At 39.2% G+C, this 22556-nt stretch overlaps 1 protein-coding gene and 1 gene segment (V, D, J or C); both read right to left on the reverse strand.

The window, feature by feature from the left end:
- Positions 1-369: 369 nt before the first annotated feature.
- Positions 370-12760, reverse strand: LOC120439874. The segment is given in 3 exon segments: positions 370-680; positions 1377-1673; positions 12731-12760. Coding segments are annotated over 3 exon segments (492 nt in total).
- Positions 12761-17203: 4443 nt separating this feature from the next.
- LOC116316800 overlaps positions 17204-22556 on the reverse strand; it is a 130514-nt gene continuing 125161 nt past the window's right edge. The window contains 11 exon segments of the mRNA XM_039611128.1: positions 17204-17458; positions 18557-18705; positions 18873-19160; positions 19274-19591; positions 19685-20014; positions 20191-20475; positions 20590-20901; positions 20996-21286; positions 21438-21722; positions 21837-22148; positions 22243-22533. Coding sequence (XP_039467062.1) covers positions 17450-17458; positions 18557-18705; positions 18873-19160; positions 19274-19591; positions 19685-20014; positions 20191-20475; positions 20590-20901; positions 20996-21286; positions 21438-21722; positions 21837-22148; positions 22243-22533 — 2870 coding nt within the window. The 3' untranslated portion in view covers positions 17204-17449.

Raw genomic sequence — 22556 nt, forward strand, 5'->3', positions numbered from 1 at the left:
TACTGTTTTTCAGATCTGTGGTTGTGAAAAAATCTGATTTGGAGAAAAAAAAATATTTGAAAAAACCTAATGTATTATGTGTTGTACCGCAATTTATTGGCTATTAGTTCTCGTCAAACTCTATCTTTGTTTTCTTTTCTCATTATTTTTAAATTCCTTCAAAAGTTGGGGTAACTGTTGAAATATATGACTAACACTTTCATGTCAGTACATTGCAAGTTAAAGAAACGACTCAAAACAAATTCTATATGACTTAGCATAAGGCTTACCTGGTTTTATGGTGGTATTTGGTTTTATTACAAAATCATAGAGCCAAAAAACTTTATTTTTTTCAAAGAAAAGTATCAGTTTCTCACCTAGTGTGTTGTCTATATCGCTTTTATTCAAAGATCCACTTTGGCCTCCCGTAAACACACAAGTGAATTCAGTTTCTTCATTCACATCACTGGGATTTAATGTGAGAAAACTTGCTGCGTTGTACACTTTCTTTCCATCTGCCTTTCTTTATTCAGAAACTGTACTGATCAGATCTATTTTGCTGGTGACGTCTGCTCCATTTTTCAGCCATTTGATGTCATGTTTCTTTGGTGCAAACTCTTTGGCAAAGCAGGAGGCAGTATAGGTACCGTCCTCATCAGGAGAGGAAATCACTTTAGGAGTTGGATTCCTCTTAAACACCACTGAAAAAAAAGATGTACACAAATGTATGTATGCAAAAGCATGGAATTATTCATTTCAATTTACATACTATTGATAAATATAGAAATCCATCCATCCATTTTCTTGCGCTTGTTCAATTCGGGGCCACTGGGGTGCTGGAGCCTATCCCAGCTGTGACTTCACAAAGCTAACATGGGTTTTGAAAAGAAGCCTGTCCATTCCCAGCAGCATGCGTTACAGCACACTGGAAAGTCTGTCTTGCAACCCAGTCCTGTCTCCTCACTCAGAGTTGAGTGACTCCTGTATAAACATTCCCTTTCTGTACTGCAGGATAGTGAATGGTGTCTGTCAAGGAGGAGGACCAAAGGTAGGAACCTTTTGTCCACGAGAAAGTCACAGCAGGAGGGTTAAAGCCAGTGGCAAGACAGGCAAGAGTGACCATATTTCCACTCTGAGAACCACATGGCATAAGAAATATTGCTTCAAATGTGCACTGAATAAGTTTACTGTAGCAATGTATTATGTATTTGATGTATGTAGAATTCAAATAACCTAAGAAAAGGAAATTTAATGACTTAACGTAAGTCTTACAGACTATAACAATATCAGCTTGTGCATTTGTGTACAAATTCATTCAAATTGTTTTGTTTGCTATATGTTCACAGAGCTTTCATGTAAACTTAGAGCCAGATAGATAAGATAAGTATAAGGCTTACGTGGTGGTTCGCAACCAGTCTGTGCATTCCCAGCAGCGTGATTCACAACACATTGGAAATTCTGTTGTGTATCCCAGTCCTGTTTCCTCACTCGGACTTGACTGACTCCAGTATAAACATTGCCTTTCTGTACTGAAGGGTACTGGATGAAGTCTGTCAAGGCAGTGCCGCCTTTGTTCCACGAGAAAGTCACCGCAGGAGGGTTAAAGCCGGTGGCAAGGCAGCCAAGAGTGACCATATCTCCACTCTCAGTGCCACATGGTACCAGAGGAAACACAGTGGGTGCAGTTGAAGTGGCTAAGAAAGGGGAAACAATAATAATTAATATACCACAATGGAAATACAATAATAAAGCACACATTTTCACCTAAGATTAGTTAAAGATAGATAATAATCACATGGACAGATAAAGATAGACTTTAGCCTTTAAATGTTTATCGTTTCAAATGACCCGAATCCCAATTTGTTCATCAGCCTTTGTCAGTGCTATTATATATATTACTGTTGTTATAAGTTCCAGATTTTGTTAGTCTATAGATTATTTTCTAAATTATTTTAAATGCAGAATATGGACAAAAAACAATAACAAAAATGAAATAAATAAAAGAATAATATAAAGTTAGTAAACTTCCTTTCACAGTGTTGATGGCAAACTCTTTTAAGAACACATTACATTTTATACCACTTCAGCATTGATATTTGCCTGAAATGGTTTACTTACCTGATGAAACAGTGACTGTTGTCCCCTTTCCCCAATAATCTAAAGCACCGTATCACAGTGATAGGTTTGTAGCGTAAACCTATTCGCTGGAACGTTCAGGACAATTTGCTACACAGCAAGAACAAGACACAAGTAGGCAACGTTCTTTGTGTTACTCATGCATGAGGGAGGCCTGCCTGGAGCCAAGTGTCGTTCCACCTACTTGACCTCCATCAGACTCTCAGCCAGGTTCCCCATAGCACTCCTTTTATTGAGGTTACTTGAATATGCATAGGGTCATTAACATATGATGTATACATACACACAAAGAGTACCTTGCCTGTGGTTTTGTGAGTGTGTGTGTGTGTGTGTGTGTGTGTGTGTGTGTGTGTGTGTGTGTGTGTGTTACCTCCTGCTGACCAAAGGGTCTAAATGCAGGAAGCTTACATCAAAAGAAGCAGATCTTCCAGATAGGATGTATCTGCAATAAAACACTACAGCCCCTCACCCAGAACCTCGAGAATCTGAGGAGGGGGACTGTGAAATTCCTTTCATCCCACAGTTAAACAATATAGAAATGGATGGTAAGCATAAAAATGACAAACATTTAACAATTCACTCTGACACACAGAATCTACTTAGTTCTCAGTATAAAAAGGCTAAACTACTAATGATACACAAAAGGTCTACTTCAACAGCAATTAATCCCAGAAGATGATAAAATCCTATCAAATCACCCAAAATATGCTGTCTGTTAATAATAATAATGGATTGCATTTTTATAGCGCTTTTCAAGACCCTCAAAGTGCTGTACAATTCTACTATTCATTCACTCTCACATTCACACACTGGTGGAGGTAAGCTACAGTTGCAGTCACAGCTGCCCTGGAGCTGACTGACAGAAACGAGGCTGCCATATCGCACCATCGGCCCTTCTGGACCAACACCAGTAGGCGGTAGGTGAAGTGTCTTGCCCAAGGACACAACGACCAAGACAGACAGAGCTAGGGATCGAACTGGCAACCTTCCGGTTACAAGATGAGCTTCCCAACCCCCTGAACTGCGGTCGCCCAACAAGACAATTTTGACAATATCACATTTTTATAGCAAATGTATATGAACACAATTCAAATTTGAAGTGACACTGACAAAAAGTCTGTGAAGGTTCTCAGTCATCCAGGTCATCGTACTGTAAGGAACTTGGAAAGAAAAGTGTCTGGACTTCTTTAAGTTGCTTGAACTTGAACAAACCTGACTTGAACAAGCAACTTAAAGAAGTCCAGACGCTTTTCTTTCCAAGCTCCTGAGACCACACTGACAAAAAGTTAAATTAGAACTTGTATCCAATGGAGACATATCTTAACTGATGACGCTGTAACTGGAGAGCCATTTTATAAGTCTTAAAGCCATTTGAAATAGTTAATGGATACTTTTATTACTTCTCACAAAACATTAGATACTCTTACTTAAGGATTTTTGTTAATCAAAATTGGTCTGAAATTCTTCTTTCTTTTTTTTACATATTCTGTTACAAACTACAACAATTGTTCATATAAGTACTTAATTTATCAAATTTATCATTATAGTTGTAAACAAATGAAAATGAATACATTGTATCGTAACGGGAGATCAGGAATTTCTCTCTTTAGCAAGAAAGATAACAATTCGTACCTGATGTGACAGTGACTGTCGTGCCTTTTCCCCAGGAGTCATAAGCATAGTCAGAGTCTAACAACTTACTGACAACTGCATACAAAAACCTTACGCTCCATCTTATAACAGTCTACAATCTGCTTTATTCTCATTACAGTTAATATAAAGAGATTCAAAAGACTGAACAAAAGCTGATTTTCACCACCAACATTTAAACCAAGTCTGTAAACTATAAGACATTTATCCCTCAGCAGTCTACAAACGACGGTATTGAATTTTCTCACAACCACAACATTTCTTTAAAAAAATCCAAAGAAAATCTTAAAATTAAAGTGGAAGAATTAGATCACCTTACCTGATGTGACTGTAACCATTGTACCTTTCCCCCAGTAGTCAAAAGCCCAGTTATCACAGTTAACAGAGTCTTTTCACACCTGTCACAAAAACTAACTTCTGTGATATGGCATTACTTGGTGACATCATTTAACTTTGGAAATAATTTGAATCACTTTCAACTAAATAATTGCTTATTTAATTATTTTCCAATAGAATTAAAGAGAAAGAACCACAAGATTCTTTCTCTTTTCTCTTTATCAGTGTTGGGTCTGTTCCCACAAACCCCGCTAATTCTAGAGACTTATTCATCATGAATGAAAACAAGACAGTCAGCGATCGATCGATTACTTGCGCAAGGGAGGCCTCGTCTATGTCCAGCATGGAAGTGACCCCCATGAGGGCCTCCTCTCGCTGGCTTTTATTGACAAACTTCAAACAATAGTTTACAAAACACCTCCCTCGCAACCCCTTTGGTTACAAAGACAAGGCACTGTATGTATATGCATGCAGGTGTGTGTGTGTGTGTGTGTCCTCCTGCTGACCAAAGGGTCGTAAACGCAGGAAGCTTACATCAAAGGAAGTAGATCTTCCAGATAGGATGTATCTGCTATAAAACCTCCCCAACACAAAGTGGTTAGAGGTGCTCAGGATCAAAGGAATAGCTTTGATAATACTGCTTGAACTAAGACTGTACAAATTTAAGAAACACAATGGCAACATTCAACAATTAGACCTAACATTTCCCCCTTTTTGTCATTGTATATACTTAAATTTCAACTTATGCACCCTTTGTTTGGACAGTGACAGTGTAGATTTCATTCATACACAACTCCTCTTCATTCACCTTCTATCGATGCAAAAGTTCACAGTTAATACATGTAAGCAGTTAACCTGCTTCTCATTGATCTCATACACAGTAAACTACATCCTATACGTAAGCAAATCAGTATCAACAGTCCAAAACAGGAATTAATATTTTCAAAAGAAGATGCCACCAAGGACCAGACATTCACCAAGTTATCCAGCCTTGTGGTGCATCTACTCCTGTCGTGCAATTCATTATGTATTCCTGCAAGTAAACAACTGAATGTAACAGTCAAACAAGAAGAATCAACATTCTCAAAAATCATATGTCACTACAATACAACTGTATACAGACATAGACATTCAAACACATCAGTTGACTTTATTGTTTGTCCATGTGGCTCTCAGCTAGCTTCAAAGCTGTAGCCTGGTCAACACCCTTCTTTATGACTCCTATCAACCCCAAATCTTCTCACTGTAGGCATCCTGTGGGGTTAGAGTCAACTGGTAAATTATCCGCATTTACAACTTCTCCTGTCATGTTGTCACCACAGGAAAACCTTTGTAAAGGAAATTGGATCAAGGTGTTTTGATCTTCTTGGCTCAAAACCTCAGCCAGCTTGATGTAGATGTAGATGATGTAGATGTAGACAAAGGGCTTCTCTGTTTGCATCCTTCTTGCAGAGGACACAAGAATAGGTGACGTTGCTCAGATTTCATGGTAAATCTCCAACTTGGACTAATCCATTGCCCTTCATACACATAGGCAACTGGCCTGTTTCCAGTTTATTTAGCTGTTCAATGTCCTGCAGCAAGTCAGATAGTTGGAGTCGGACTAGCAGGTCTGTCTTACCAGAGCAGTTCACCTTCCCAGCTACTGGTGAATCAACCGTCAGGTTCAGAAGTTGAAAAGTTGGCAGTGTTCCAAGTATGTTTACTCCTGGATGTGTTGCTACGGCAACCAAACAAACTGTCTCGCTCTCAGTGATGCTATATGGCCACAGTCCAGAAGAATGTGTAGACAGTGGCTTCACAAGCATAACCATTGGTCTCGTTCTTTATGTGAGCGGTTGTGTTCACAAACTGCCACCAATAGTTGGTTGAAAACCCCATGCAGGCACTGGGTGTGGTTTGCTCTGTCCCAGTGCGCTCCTGTCATCCCACTCTGGGTCCACAGGCACAAGAAGGCGCACAGCACATTCCCAGCCATCTGATGAGTACCTGTGGCTCAGTTGGTTTCTTCACCGGATTGAGACGAGGGGCCCTGGAGGCTTTCCCCCCCCTTTGTACCCGGTCTTCCTGCCACTTACTCCGAGCTGGCCTGGATGTGTGTCACCTTCTTGCAGTGCGCTTGATGTATCCAAGTGTCCTTTCAGCAATCTTCACTGCTGTGGTCGTCGTCAGCAGCACCCGATATGGACCTTCCCACCGTGGACTGGACCAGCACTTCCTCTCCATGGCCTTGTCCACATCCAATCTCCAGACTTCAGACTCTGCTCCTGTGGAGAACAGAATCATCTGGCAGATCATTTGTTCTCAAGACTTTTTACTTTTAAACACTTTAAGCATCTAACCTGCTAATATGCTCTCTCTTCTGCTCTCCTATCATCACTACAGAAGACTAGAACTCTAAATGCTCTAACATATATAATCTCAAAGAATCAGACCATTCTCTGTTGGAGTAATCCTCATGTACATTCATATACATCTTAACTAATTCTACACAGTCTAACCATGTCTTATGTGTCTCTTCCAAAGTCTTCCTAAGTTTTAACTTTACTGTTCCATTAGGTCTCTCTACCAACCCTGCACTTTGTGGGTGATATAAACAATTATGTTGTTAATGTTATCCCTAGATGTTGTGCCATTAATCTAATCACTTTATTTACAAATTGTGGACCATTATCACTATAAATGGTCTCGGGAATCCCATGTTCCAAATATTTGCAGCATATCATACATGACCTGCAAAATTTTTTTTTTAAGGGTATTTAATCTTAAAGTATAAACTACTCATTATCTCCCTCCTGTTGCGACATGGCAAAGCCCATGGCGCAAAATAGCAACAGTTTTATACCAATTCTAAGGCAGTATTGGTTTATCACACAGATAACAAACACCATCCTGCAAGCTCGCTCCTACTGTAAGTCACAACTGTTTCCCTGCAGTAGATGAGTGGCCCTGCATGTCTGCCAGTGCATCCCGCATAATAGCCAACGTCTGCTGGCGGTGCACTGCTAAAACGTTAACACCATGTTCTCCTAAAGTTGCCTCTTTCGCGATCTTATCTGCAAAAGCATTCTCTAATGCATCTGGATCTTTCCTCACATGTGTGCTACACATTTACAAACGGCAATTCTACTGGTAATAACACTGCCTCCAGCAGATTTTGCAAGAGTTTGGCATGTTCTACAGGTTTCCTGTAGAGGCTGTCACACCTCAGCTCACCCACTGTACCACGAAGAAATGTAATGTAGCAAATGCATACTGGCTATCAGTGTATATCGTCACATCTTATTTCTCTGCAGAATTAGACACTTCCGTTAAAGCTAGCATCTCTGCTACTCAAGCAAATATAAAACATGCTAGTTGTCCTGCATAAATAACTTTCTCACTATCTACTACAGTAAACCCGTTTTAGTTTGTCCCTCTACTGTTGTAGAACTCAACCACCAACAAACCAAACCTTTCCCTCACCAAGTGGCACATCTGTTAAGTCATCCCTCGGCTTATATACTCCTCTCACGCGCTGTCTACACTCATGAGAAGTGCCCTCTTCTTTCGTTGGCAAAAGGTTTGATGGATTCAGAATTGTGCATCACTTTATGGTTATATGTGGTTGTGAGAGTAACAGTAACATTAAAGACAAGTGTCTTGTAGGTGACAGAAATGTAATTTTAGTCTGCAGTAGTAGACATCTACCTCGTGTGAAACTAACAATGTCAAAAGGTGAAATAAACTATTTCCTGAAACATTGTACAGCTTAGGCTGCTGCACATACTGATCTCACGCATGGAGGTAAAGCACAAGCAACTAGAGCTAATCTTTTAGGATAGTAAGTTACTGGCTTCACTTGTGGGAAAAAAAAAAAGTGCTGTTAGTTATTTCACAGTCACCTGGCATTTATGCTGTTCACAGAACCACAAGTCCATCGCTGGACCTCCTCTGCGCTGTCACTTATGGAGCCTGGCACGCTCCCTCAAATCCTCATGATTCAACGTTGCTGAAGATTTTAAAGGCAGAGCACGTCGTACACCTTAGTTGTCTTCCTCAACGTCAACGTCGAAACTCTTTCATTTTATTTTAAGATTTTGCTGTGCAGAGTCTCCTCATGACGATCTCCTGGAAGCTCAGTAGCACAGCTCTCTGTGCTGAAGGCGATCTCTGATCCTCCTGAAGACTCTCTCCAGGCCTCAGCTCCCATCTTGTGGACGATCCTCTCAGTCACTTCTCTCGTCATGGCATCTCACGACATCTGCAAATTAAAATGACACTCCTCTTGCCACATGGCTTCCGCCATGTGTCAACTCCCAATGAGACATGTACAAGAATGTTGCACATTCTCCCTAAAACAATCTCCAGGGTTTGTCCCTTGGAGCAGCTTCACCCAACCTGTAACCCTGTGTAAAACATTAGTCAGCAATTAAATGTTTAGCTTGTCTAACTCTCAGCTCCACCTGGAGCCTGTATCCTGGAAGACAAATCCGTTAAATCAAACTTCACATTTTCAACCGACTATAGATCAAAGGAATAATAAAGTATTCAGCATAAAAGACAAATATCATGTGCAGGTTTTCCCCAATCATTAAATCACTATTATTATCACAATTTGTCCCAAATCATGAATCATCCCAATTTATTCCACAATTTAATCGGTGACTTTCCTTAAGCAATGTCACTCCACTCATTTTATCACTATGAGCTCAGTAGTGGCCAGCTAATGAGCCCCATATTCAACTATTCTGTAACCACTGCACATTTGTTCAATTGTCACTTCTCTGTCTGTGCTGAATCCTTTACAAGCACTCTTAAAGAAAAACAAACATTAGCCAAACACAGTTCATCCTGGTTATCAGGTGTCGGCCATTCAGATTCCAGAGAAGCTGTGAAAAGTCATAAAGTTAACACTCGCTGTAGAAAAAGTAACAATAGTTTCATCACAGTATGTCTCAAACTGTATTCACTTCTCCCTGTAACATTCATATTTTCTCCACAACACAGTGTAATTTCATCATCAACACACAGCCTGTAACCACAGTTTTCTTCACACAAAATCTCAGTAATCCTGTGGTAGAAAACACACATTAAGTTGTGTCCTGCTATAAATCACATGATCAAATCACATGATTAACCATCTGCTGTAAAAAGAAATGTTAATGTTAGCGCTGCGCAGGTGTATACACTCTTTCTCACAGTGATCTCTGTGAGCAACACAAAGTAGTTAATAACACACCCATGGTGAATTCACAGACACAGAAAATTTTAAACCAAAAGGTTAAATTTGCAGAGTTCACATAGTCATGTGACCCAAGTTTCCTCCTGTGGTCTCCTTCTGTTCCTGCAACAGAGACACACACAGAGATACATCCACACCTTTGTCAGGTGGGGTTAACTTCACACAATGGTGTTAAGTCAGTCAGTCTTGTCAGCTTTTGTCAGTCAGGTAGTTAGTTCCCCATTTATTTTAAAATTCTCACTCATTCACACAGTCATCCATTCTTTCTTTTTGCTGATTGTGGAATTTTATCGTCGCATTTTCATTTTCACCCACAGCAAAATAACGTCATTTCAAAAGGAAAAAGAAAACTCCAAATTGGATTCCCTCTCTGAATCCTTTTTGACAGGGACTTGTTTTCTGATTGTCCCAAATAAGTGGCTTTCTCCTGAGCTCATTTTAATTTTTGGAGAAACTCACTTTTGCAACAGTTTTCTCGACGATGAGTCGATAGCTCTTTTATTCTAATCGTGGATATCTGCTCAAACAGAGATCATCAACCGAAACCTTCAGTGCACCATGAAAGTAACAAAATAAAAAAGAAAGGAAAGCAAAGGAAAGAAAGGCCTTGTTTAAGTCATGACACGTGTTCTTCATGCCAGGGGATAAATCGTAACAACCCATTTGGCAGGCTCAACTTGGTAACAAAAGACAAATCAACAGCCAGTTTAATCTCAAACATTCATCCAATCAGTCACACACACAACATACAGCATAACCCTGTTGTCTCATCACATAATAAGTTTCTTCTCATGTAACCAAAAAAATGTTTGCCGTGGTAAAACTTCTTCATACACCAGAAACTCACAATCAGCTCACTCATTTAAAACCCCTCATCAGCATTCTGTTTTCCTCTATGATGCAGTCATCTCTCCTCCTATAATATTCAGTCCACTAGTCTATGTATCACTTTCATCTTACTAGTGACTTGGACAAGATGACAAACAGAATCTCATGCTTAAGATGCTGTCTGGTCTTCATGAGTATCATTTATTGTGTATATGCATGTAGGGTTAGTATGGTTGATGTATTTTCTGTATGTTTTGTGTTCCTCTCATCACATTTCATTAATCTCATCACTGCTTAAAACCACACACTCTCTCTCTCTCTCTCTCTCTCTCTCTTTTAAACTATCCTTCTCTCATAAACAGAAAGTAGCATTATAGCTGTTTCAGGCTGAGAAACACCAAACACTCTTCGTGCTATCATTCACCACACAAATTATGTTATTTCTTTGTCCGCTGGGCAGGTGACCTGCAGAATCACGTCTGCCCCAGCTGGATGCCTTTTCACACACACCGTGACGTCAGACACACTCACACTCGCTTCTGCTTAGAGCACAATTTCACTTCATTCATCAACGATCCACACACCACGTGCTGCCCAATAAAACTTTGCAGTGTATTTCATCCTCTTTCAAGGCAGACTTAAACACCATATGGTTTTTTTTCTGTTGTATCAGGGATGGATATGTGGTTGCAACGTTTATGTTCACTTTCTTTCCTTTCTGTCTCCTCTCCTGCCTAGTCTGTTTTGGACTCAACGCTGCTCCTAATGCCTCTCCATACTCAGCCTTTAGTCTCTCCTCCACCTCTGCCTCTTACGCTCTTCTCTGGCTCTTTTTTTCTGCTAACATTCTTGCTCTTTCTAATGCTTTTCCACGGTGTTGTTCCACAACTTAGCGACTGCTAACTACAATTCCTTCCTCTGCTTAGCTGTCCCTGTTTTACCTGCTGCACTTAGAGTTATTCTTTCTACAAGCATTTTACACTGAACTTCCACTAATATCCTTCAAATACACCAACAACCTACATACTGCATGCTGCCCGGTGAATATTTCTCCATAAATTTTACATCCCCTTCTAAGGCAGACTTACACATTTTATTCTCACACAAGACAACAATCAGCCACACTCACGCAGACCACGTCTGGCCCGCACACACACAACATAGGCCTATCGCTTGCGTCTACACGCACAGCTAGCGCGCTCTGTTGAAAACTCTCAAACGCCCCATATGGCGGAGAATTCAACCGTCGGACACTCTCCAAACGCCCCATATGGCGGAGATTCCAACCTTCGGACACTCTCCAAACGCCCCAAATGGCGGAGATTCCGAACACTCCTCACGGCGGAGCTACCGAACCTAGGTTATCTCCACGCCCCACACGGCGGAGAAGCCTGCGTCTCTCTCACGCGGCTAGCGCGCTCCCGTACCTGCGATCAACGCAGGGTCACGTAGCCGCTCTCTAAGGCCTTCTGTACTTACTGTTCGTGTTGTTTCCGTTCATGGGAAGAGTCTCTGTATCCCGTCAATCGCCATCCATCCCGAGGGAGTTCAGACGCAAACTTCCCGGCCTGGTGACAAGCATCAAGGCACCAGGGCTTTCCGTCAATCATCCCAGACGTTGCGGTGGCGTCCTCTCCTCTCCTCGCGATGGAGGCAATGTGTTGGGCTCCGGCTCGAAGGACCAAATAAATGTTGGGTCTGTTCCCACAAACCCCGCTAATTCTAGAGACTTATTCATCATGAATGAAAACAAGACAGTCAGCGATCGATCGATTACTTGCGCAAGGAGGCCTCGTCTATGTCCAGCATGGAAGTGACCCCATGAGGGCCTCCTCTCGCTGGCTTTTATTGACAAACTTCAAACAATAGTTTACAAAACACCTCCCTCGCAACCCCTTTGGTTACAAAGACAAGGCACTGTATGTATATGCATGCAGGGTGTGTGTGTGTGTGTGTCCTCCTGCTGACCAAAGGGTCGTAAACGCAGGAAGCTTACATCAAAGGAAGTAGATCTTCCAGATAGGATGTATCTGCTATAAAACCTCCCCCAACACAAAGTGGTTAGAGGTGCTCAGGATCAAAGGAATAGCTTTGATAATACTGCTTGAACTAAGACTGTACAAATTTAAGAAACACAATGGCAACATTCAACAATTAGACCTAACAATCAGATTTTATATAATTAAGCAGGAAAATAAGTTAGTTATAAGAATAATGTTAAAATTCATACCTGAACTGATAGTGACCATTGTGCCTTTTCACCAGTAGTCAAAAGAATGGCCACAATTTAAATAATTATTTACAGCTCAAAACAAAAACCCGTTCGCACATTTCTGTGTTTTTCCATCTTACTTTACGATAACAAAATAATGTGGAATACTTACATTTTGTGCAAATTGAGATTCTAAATTCTTAAAAATAATTAAGTTTTAACCATCAAAGATTAAACTGAGAGTACAAATTATAGGCTTGTAATAATATAGAAATTAGTATGAAAAACAATGTTTCTTTGAAAAAACAACAACACAGTCTTTAAATTTAAATCTTAACATTAAGAAAAAAAATGACTCATGTTACCTGATGTAACCGTGACCATTGTGCCTTTCCCCCAGGGGTCAAAAGCATTGTCATAGTGTAATATTTCAACATATTCAACATACAAAAACAACTAGCTCCAAGTTCTAAATATGCCCAATTATACAGTGAAAGTGACTGACATACTGTCTCCAGTTTTCCTTGAGCCTTGTGTTGACCTTGTTGCCACCTTCTTAGACTCACGATCCACCTCCATGTCTAATTCTGTCTCAGATCGGTGTCCTGGGGTGCCTGATGTGCTCACTGGAGTGCAAGGAGGGCTCCATTTCCACTGTAACAGATTTAAAGTGAGAACAAAGTTAGCTAGGTAGTTAGCTTTCAGCAAGCCAAAATATACGTCAAAGATATACATAAAAAGTAATAATTTTAAAACCAAACCATTTAATATTTTGTTGAATATTCGTTTTTCTCCTGGCATTTTTTCTATTCAAGGTTGAAATGGTATTTCTAGAAAATAAAAGTTCAGCTAAAAGATTATTAATGCTCTTCATCACCACAGCACTCTGGGTGCCTCAAGTACCCGTTTTTTGGAGGCGTTTTAATTTTTTTTTATTTTCTTTTTTGGTCTGCGGGTTGAGTCTGTGCCCTCCAACAATAACTTTTAACTATTATTTACAATTTTCCCAAATAAAAGGATCTGGGTTGCATCAGTCACATGATGACCATTAACCAATGCTCACCCGTGACAGCGGAGCGTTCTTGTTACAAGCTCGCAATGAGCACATGCATCTTTTTTTGCTGCCTGGACGGTGTGGAGCTGTAGGGGAAACACACAAATTAACATGGAGACGCAGATGCAACAAAATCCAGTAGGTAGGGTGTACAGCATATACCCTATAGCTCACAGGAGTATTAGTTTATTATGTACACAAGGCAAAAGTCATTAAGCTACCATAATAGAAATACAATACATCAGACATTTTCACTTAGAACTGATTAAAGAGAAAACAATAGAAAAGACATTTTAAGTGCCCAAATCCTTCCCTGCAACATTTTTTAGAGGCAGTTTGCCCATCAGCCTCCTCCAATAGTATTATAGTTTACTCTTCTGTTAGTCGACACATACATCAGAACATTATTTTAAATGCAGAACATGAACAAAAGTCATTGCATGTAAACAATAGTGTAAAGTTGTTGAAAACACAATACATTTCATCCAACTTAAGCAGTGATCTTTGAAATGAAATGGTATTCTTACCTGATGAAACAGCGACTGCTGTCCCCTTTCAAAAGTAATGCCATCTAAGGTAAGTATCTGATTAGACATGATGTTTCTAAGATTTTTATGTCAGCAGGCCTTTATGTTTTCAAGAGATTTTTGTAGTTTAACTAGTCACCTGTGTCATCTTACTTCATAGATGAATAGAGCTGGGTATCATCTGCATGACAATAAAAGTGTTTGCACTCTTTTCTAATAATATTAACTTAATAAAGTTTAGGAAAGCATAATAATGTGTGCATGATGTGAAAAATTATTGAATCATGGCACAGACCTGGAGGAAATCCATGAAAAGCTTTTGTGTCTGAGAAAGACTCCTCATTATCATGCTTAAATTGGAATCTATCAGATAGATATGATTCAAATCACAGCAGCAGAGTGCCTTTAATACCTACATTGTGTTCTAATTTCTGGAGTAAAATATTGTGGTCAGTGTTATGGACTGCTACACTAAAGTCTAGCAGGACAAGCACAGAGATGAGTCCACAGTCAGAGCACATAAGAAGATCATTCATAACTTGCTGTTTCTGTATTGTGATGAATTCTGAATCCTGACTGAAACTTTTCAAGTAAATCATTCCTCTGCAGATGATTAGTTTTCTGTTTTACAACTACTCGTTCATGATTTTCTTCTTCTTCTTCTATTTTTTTTTTTTTTACATAAAAGGAAGGTTGGAGATTGGCCTGTAATTAGATAAGACAGTTGAATCAAGTAAGAGCTTTTTAAGTAATGGTTTAGTTACCACCACTTTAAAAGCCTGCGGTATCTACCCTTTTAATACAGACAGATTAACCTCATTTAGAATTTAAACACTATTAATGGTGCAATTTATTTGAGCAGTCTTGTAGGAATGGAGTCTAAATGGCATAATCATGGTTTCGAGGTAGAAATGATTGAAGTTAACTCAGAATGATTAATAAGAGAGAAATAGTCTAAACTTCAGAAGTCATTAAAGAAAACATGAAACATTACAACTATAAAGGCTGATTCACACCAGGGAGCCCTGCTGTCAAAAAACGGACATAGATTTAACACTGTCTGTGAAGCTTGAGTTAAGAGAAAAGTGTTTAAAGTTTTTAGAACATATTTAGCACCAACTTGTGTCAGTGTAGAACATTACATCACCTCGTTGGTCGGTTGCTGGTTATAGACTTACATTAGTTTATGTTAGCTAAGTCATTATAGAACAAATAACTATTAAATAGAAAAGGAGACTAAAACTAAAAATCTGTTTTTGTTCTTCATGTTTTGATGAACACTCATTCAAGAAATTCATGAAATCCTTGCAAGTTAAAGTTAAAGAAAAACGTGACCTGGAACTTTGACTCTTTGTCAGCGTGACTACAGTGGTCACAATAAACCTGTTGTTGTTTCTGTTTTCTATGACCAGTGTTGAATAGTGATAGCTTTTAGGAGGGCATTTTTTAAAATTCTTTTTTTAGACTAAAAAGGTATTTTCTCCGTTTTGGACACTGAGACCTTCACACACGTTACTACAATTTGATAATAACTGTGACTTAAACAGATTAAACAGAGCATCAGTATACCTGGAAACTCTCAGCAATTAGTAATTTGTTCCTACATGACCTTAAAAAACTGAAATGCAAAAATCAGAAGCAGACTTGGTTATGAGGCAAAGCCATGTTGAATATTAGTTTGAAGTGGAAAATGTCCTGTGATATGATTTCATTTCATTAATTTATTTATTGTGTTTCTAAACCCCAATCATCCATACTGACCACTTCTCTGTGCAGACAATGGGACTCCTTGTGACATCATCGTACTTTGCAGTAAGCTTTATTTTTTCCGATGTCATAATTACTACATCCACTAGAGTGCAGTGGTACACTGTTGTTGGACCACATATCCTAACACTCTGCTTCCTCCAGTAAATGATCCAGTCATGTTTTAATGGGAGAAAGGTCCCTGGCATGATGCAGCTTTCATGGTTGGATTGTGTTTTGGCCTCTGGATTCATATTTTTGTCACTGTGATGTTTTGAGGTATGAAATTACTTTATTTACTGTAGTCATCATTTGTTTTCATAAGAGAAAACACTCTGTGGGATTTCTTGAATAAAACCAAAGCTGTAGCATCAATAACAAGGGCAGATAAAATACTGAGACACAAAGACTTCAGGATAAAGGGAAGTGGTTTGGGTAATGTTGGGGGTACATTCCCTCACATAGTCTTCAAATTGGCGCTTTGAGAATCCATCCTACAATCCAATTTAATATATACATGTATACATTTTAGAATAATAAATACTGTTATTTCCCCTATTAAGAAGTGCATTCATAGGGGAAACAGGATAGTCTGCACCACAGACTGCTTGATAATTGAATCATTAGATGACTTCATTTCTTTTAAAGACAAATGTCTATTTTCTTCTTTGAATGAACAGAGCATTTATGTTCTTTTCACCACTGCACTGATTGTCAGTTAATCACTTAGTCTTGCTCAGACTAACCAGAATTCTACTGGTGGATTATTAGCTCATGTAGGATGTTTGGTTTAAATTCATCATTGGTATGTAAGGAAACAGAGAAGGGCTCAGGTAAGCACCTGGGGGGAGGTTGTTTGGTGGAGGTGTCAGACATGGAGACACTGTCAGGCACTCTGCTGGGCATGGTGCCCTGCTTCCTTGCTGCCGGGCCCTTGCCACTTAGACTGGCAGCAGAATGACTGGCATCAGCAACAGCATCACAGATTTGGGCTGGCTGCCACAGGGTCTTCAGCCAATTGGGGCAACACACTGCCAGATCATTTCAGAGGTAACCAATAGTAAGCCTTAATTTGTTTTGTGTCATTCCTCCCAAATGTGAATTCCTCCAAACCCACAAGGTACACAAATGCACATGGAAACCCACTCTAAGCTTTCACTCAAAGACAGAGTTCACAGATTTACACTGACTCTGTGTATGTCTGGAAAGAGGAAGAGTTACAAAAACTTTCTTTGTGCTTTCAAATGAATGCGCCTCTTCATAACACCACTGCCTTCCCATCACATCTGTCAGCAGCTTTAAATTATGAGCAGCATAGGTTTTCACATAGAGGTGGGACCCACATTGCTGCTACTGCACATGGAGCTTTGTCTCACTCTTGTGGAAAATCCAAGTAATGCAATATGATGGTGCACAACTCAATTTTCCAAAAGATAAACAGTTTTATATTAGTATGTGTCATTACTTGTATTCTGTAAGGCAAGTTTTCTTAATTCAAGAATAACTGAAGGTAGTTAGTCATTCGTTTTCTTTATTGATTTTTAATGCATTTTCTCACTCGTCTTACATACATGTCACATCTAGCACAAAACTAAAACACAAATGCCAAAAATTGTAAAGCATAAAAAATGCAATTAATAACACTGGATACACAAAGCATTACATGTTCAAACTAGTCAGGACAGGTGCTGTTAAAACGCAGTTAAAACGCATTTCCACATTTCAGTCATAACACAGGAGCCGTCCTGTGAACATCATCATTTAGTCTGAAAGAAAAAATGAGAGAGAAAATGGAATCCTTTAGTGACAACTTTGTATTGTTTTGTCTTGAAATACATAAAAGTGTAATAGAAACAACATTTTTATTATTATTATTATTATTATTATTATTATTATTACTATTATTATTATTATCATTATTATTGTACTATGTGCTCCTAGATGAGTGGACTAATATTTCCCTAAAGCTTGCACAGGGAACTTTGAGTGCCAACATCTATGTGACATATACACGTATTTTATTCAATAGCCAAAATCGTATATGTTTGTTATATTTGAAAGTTCAACTACGCACCAAGTGGAATGTCATAATACAGACTTAGAAGCTGAGAAAGAAAGTAACTGGACTCCTTTATGTTTTGTGAATACGTTTCACCTCTCCTTCAAATGACTTCTTGAGTTAAACCAAATGGTGGGGAGTTCCAGGTATTTAAACACTAGTGAGTGTTGTCTCTTAAGAGCGTCATTGACCCATATTAGCCATGCGCCTCATTATTTGATCCAAGGTGTGAAAAAAGTAATTATCACCAGAGCTTTTTGATAAACCACTGTGAGACCTCGCCCAGTCATATGACCTATTGAGGTCACCTGAGGGAAGATGTGAGTGGGGGTTTAGGCACTTGGTGTGATCTCAACACTGCCAAGAGTGATCTTTATCCTTTAGGTGGAGATTTAGAGCTAACTCTTGCAATGCTGGTAAAGGACAACCTGTGCCAAGGTTTAAATACCGGGGACTCTCCATCGTTCGGTTTTAGAACTGAAAAAATGTTTGGATGAGAGGCGAAACCTCTTCATGTAACTTAAAAAAGTCAAGTTGCTTTCTTTCCAATCTCTTTAGACTATCATGACATGGATGACTGAAAGCCTACATAGACATAATACAGACTGGAATGTCAGATTAGAATGGTGTGTCACAATATAAATCATCACAGCATCATACTGTAATGATTGTGCATGTACATATTTTTATGCTCCCTGTCTTCCTTGTATAGATAATAATAACAATAATTATAATAATCTTCATGGTTCAAATGAAAAGCTAGACTGGAATCTTACTTTTAAACAATAAAATGTCAAGTGCTTACCTTAAATAATGTAACTATGATACCATATATGGTGGCCATGATGAAAAAACCAATGAGGGTGAAAACCACATTCCAACTTTCCTCAACTGTGTCTTGATTCACATCAGCATGCACAATGTTGTCAAATATATTACAATATTTCAGCGTATCTGTGAATAATTTATAAATTTGGTTATTTATCACTTACTTGGCATTATTATACTAACAAAGAAGCTGAAAAGAGATTGGAACAATAATGGACTTTACATGTCCTTCACATTACTTAATAGGACCTTATATGTGCAAGAAAAAAATCAATCAGTGAATGATCTAGTACCTGGTTTCGATATATTCAGGGACAGGGTGGTGTTGGCATGGATCACCCTGCAGGTGAAGACCACCCCAGGTAAGAATCTGACTTGGGACAGGTCAAGGTGGCTCTTGACACTGAACTTTCCATCTGGGCCTCTGTGGGGCGCACTAGTGTTGTAGTTCAGCAGTTCTGTGTCTCCATTTTGAAACCAAGTGATGTTAATGGATACAGGACTGAAGCCAAAGATCAGGCACACAAGTTCATTAGAGCCCTGAAACAAGTAGGCTGATGGCTGGCTGTAGATCACTGAGGCTGTAAAGATATCCACAACATTTTTAGCAATCAGTCAATCAATTTTAATCAGTTTGTTAAAATGAATATAATGGAAATAATAGGTAAATATTAAATGCTAAACAGCAGCTCACCAAACACATCAGTTATAGTAGCTTCAGCGGGCACGTTAGATGACTCATGTTTGACAACACAAGAATACGTAGACCTTTTGTCTTCAGTTTTGGATATGTTTAGTCTGCTGCTCACAGAGTAAGAGCTGCTCCCTGAGTATTTCCATGGAGGACTGTTAACATAATGCGAGGATGGGAGAGTCTGGCCATCTTCTTCCCAGTACACTATGATGTTAGCAGGGAAAAATTCAGACACTAGGCAAACAAGCGTTAGGATGTCAGACTTAGAAAGTTCAGAGGCAGTTGGTTGTATTATCTTCACTGTTGGCTCACGGAGGACTTGAAAAACACAAAAGGAAGAGAACCATAAAAATACAGTCACAACCAGAGGAACATGAAGTTTAGAAAGATTTGTTACATTTCTAACATTACCTCTGCTTTTGCTTATATGGTCTACATTGCCCTGACTGGAACATAGATGTTTTCCTTCACAAGAAAATTGTTTATATGCATCCCAATTTTCTGCTGACACATTAAGGAAGCTCTGTTGAGTCTCTGTCCCATTGCTGTGACTCACTGGGGGATTAGTAAGGACATCTTGATCAGGAATTTTGTTGCCACCTACTCTCCAGGTGATGGAGAAATCATTAAGATTAGGGCCGACCAGAAGACAGGTAATAGTCAATTGTCCTTTGTTCTCAGTTAGCTGTGGTGGTGGTCCCCGGACATAAACCCCAACTGGGTGTGATGATGATGGAGTTGCTATAAAAAAATAAAATTAATTAAAAATAAAAACAATAATATATAAATAAATTAAAAGAATATGCAACAACAATGAAGCAGTTATAAAATGTCTGATATCCAAATTTTACATTTAAATTTTACATCGTCTTATTATGTTCTTCATGTGTATGGCAATTATACTATTTTCACTTTACCTGAACAGAGACTGAAATTTCTGGTCACGCTTGTGTTCAGAAACCTGTCAGACACTTCACAAGTGAAGATCTTTCCTGTTTTCCACTCAGAATCATCAATTACAAGTTGACTGGTCACTCGGGCACGTCCATCTACACCCATGCTGATATCACTGGTTGATGGAGATCTTTGCTGAGACTCAGACAACCATGTAATTCGAGGGTTGAAGCCCCATCCAGAGCATGAAAGAGTCTGTGATCCTGAACCTTTACTGGGGACCAGAAGAAGCTCCATGGATGGGTCCACTAAAGAGACACAAATAAATGCATCAATTAGTCTATGTAATAGAAACCATTAAACTATAAAACAACAAAGAGAAATCAGCTTGCGCTAAGGGAAACAAGAGTAGCTCTCCTCACCAAAAATATTGCTGATGGACCTTGACTGAAAAGGTTCAGAAAAGCCTTGAATCACGTTGCAGGTAAATTTTGTGTCTTTCTTCCAGTACCTATTAGGGACAATGAATTGACTACTGATTGAAAGGAGGCCTGGGCCTTCAGCAAAATTATAATATTTTTTTTCAGTTATTTCTTCATCATTGACTTGGAAGGTGATGTAGAGGTCACGTGAGGACAGTTGTTTGATGACACACTCGAACAGAGCACTTTCTCCTTTCAGGAGATCTGGAAGGGATCGCCTGATCTCTACCAGTGGAGTATTAACTGGAGAACCTGGATGATAATATCATGAAATGAAGCAAAATAATTATTCAAATTGCTCTTTGGTCATAAGATGTCTGATTTTCCTGTTGTAGTATCATCTTACCTGCAATATTTATGGTCTTCTCAGCAGATGTGAAGCACTTATGCTCTGCTTTGCATGTTACATGCTTCACTTTCTTCCATTGAATCGAGGGAACTCTAAGATTACTGTTTATATGAGTTGTGTTTTTCTCTATGTCTACTCTTTCCTTCATAGCTTTCCCATCAATCAGCCAGGTGATTGTTGCATTAAATTCAGTGTGGACCAAACATGTTACTTGCACCTCATTTGATGTCATTACTGTCTTGAAGCTGGGAATCTCCACATGAATGAAGGGAGCAGAGCTTGAAAGAGCTGTTAATGGAAAAGTAGAAAAAAAAAGAAAAGAATTATATAACAAGACCAAATCTGAAGTAAATTAATCCATATAAAATATACCATCTCCCGTACTGCTAGAAAGCAGATATTTTATAGATTTAGTTGACTCCTTGTGTGATAGCTTTACCCGAGCAGAGGCTCATTTCCTTCTTGACCATTTTGTTCAGAGACCTGTCAGACACTTCACAAGTGAAGATCTTCCCTGTTTTCCACTCAGAATCATCAATTACAAGTTGACTGGTCACTCGGGCACGTCCATCTACACCCATGCTGATATCACTGGTTGATGGAGATCTTTGCTGAGACTCAGAGAACCATGTAATGTTAGGGTTGAAGCCCCATCCAGAGCATGAAAGAGTCTGTGATCCTGAACCTTTACTGGGGACCAGAAGAAGCTCCATGGATGGGTCCACTAAAGAGACACAAATAAATGCATCAATTAGTCTATGTAATTGAAACCATTAAACTATAAAACAACAAAGAGAAATCAGCTTGCGCTAAGGGAAACAAGAGTAGCTCTCCTCACCAAAAATATAGCCGGTGGACCTTGACTGAAAAGGTTCAGAAAAGCCTTGAATCACGTTGCAGGTAAATTTTGTGTCTTTCTTCCAGTACCTATTAGGGACAGTGAATTGACTACTGATTGAAAGGAGGCCTGGGCCTTCAGCAAAATTATAATATTTTTTTTCAAGTATTTCTTCATCATTGACTTGTAAGGTGACGTAGAGGTCACGTGAGGACAGTTGTTTGATGACACACTCGAACAGAGCACTTTCTCCTTTCAGGAGATCTGGAAGGGATCGCCTGATCTCTACCAGTGGAGTATTAACTGGAGAACCTGGATGATAATATCATGAAATGAAGCAAAATAATTATTCAAATTGCTCTTTGGTCATAAGATGTCTGATTTTCCTGTTGTAGTATCATCTTACCTGCAATATTTATGGTCTTCTCAGCAGATGTGAAGCACTTATGCTCTGCTTTGCATGTTACATGCTTCACTTTCTTCCATTGAATCGAGGGAACTCTAAGATTACTGTTTATATGAGTTGTGTTTTTCTCTATGTCTACTCTTTCCTTCATAGCTTTCCCATCAATCAGCCAGGTGATTGTTGCATTAAAGTCAGTGTGGACCAAACATGTTACTTGCACCTCATTTGACGTTATTACCGTCTTGAAGCTGGGAATCTCCACAAGAATGAAGGGAGCAGAGCTTGAAAGGGCTGTTAATGGAAAAGTAGAAAAA

Source organism: Oreochromis aureus, linkage group 4 (genome assembly GCF_013358895.1).
Source record: "Oreochromis aureus strain Israel breed Guangdong linkage group 4, ZZ_aureus, whole genome shotgun sequence".
In the NCBI taxonomy this organism is placed as follows: Eukaryota; Metazoa; Chordata; class Actinopteri; order Cichliformes; family Cichlidae; genus Oreochromis; species Oreochromis aureus.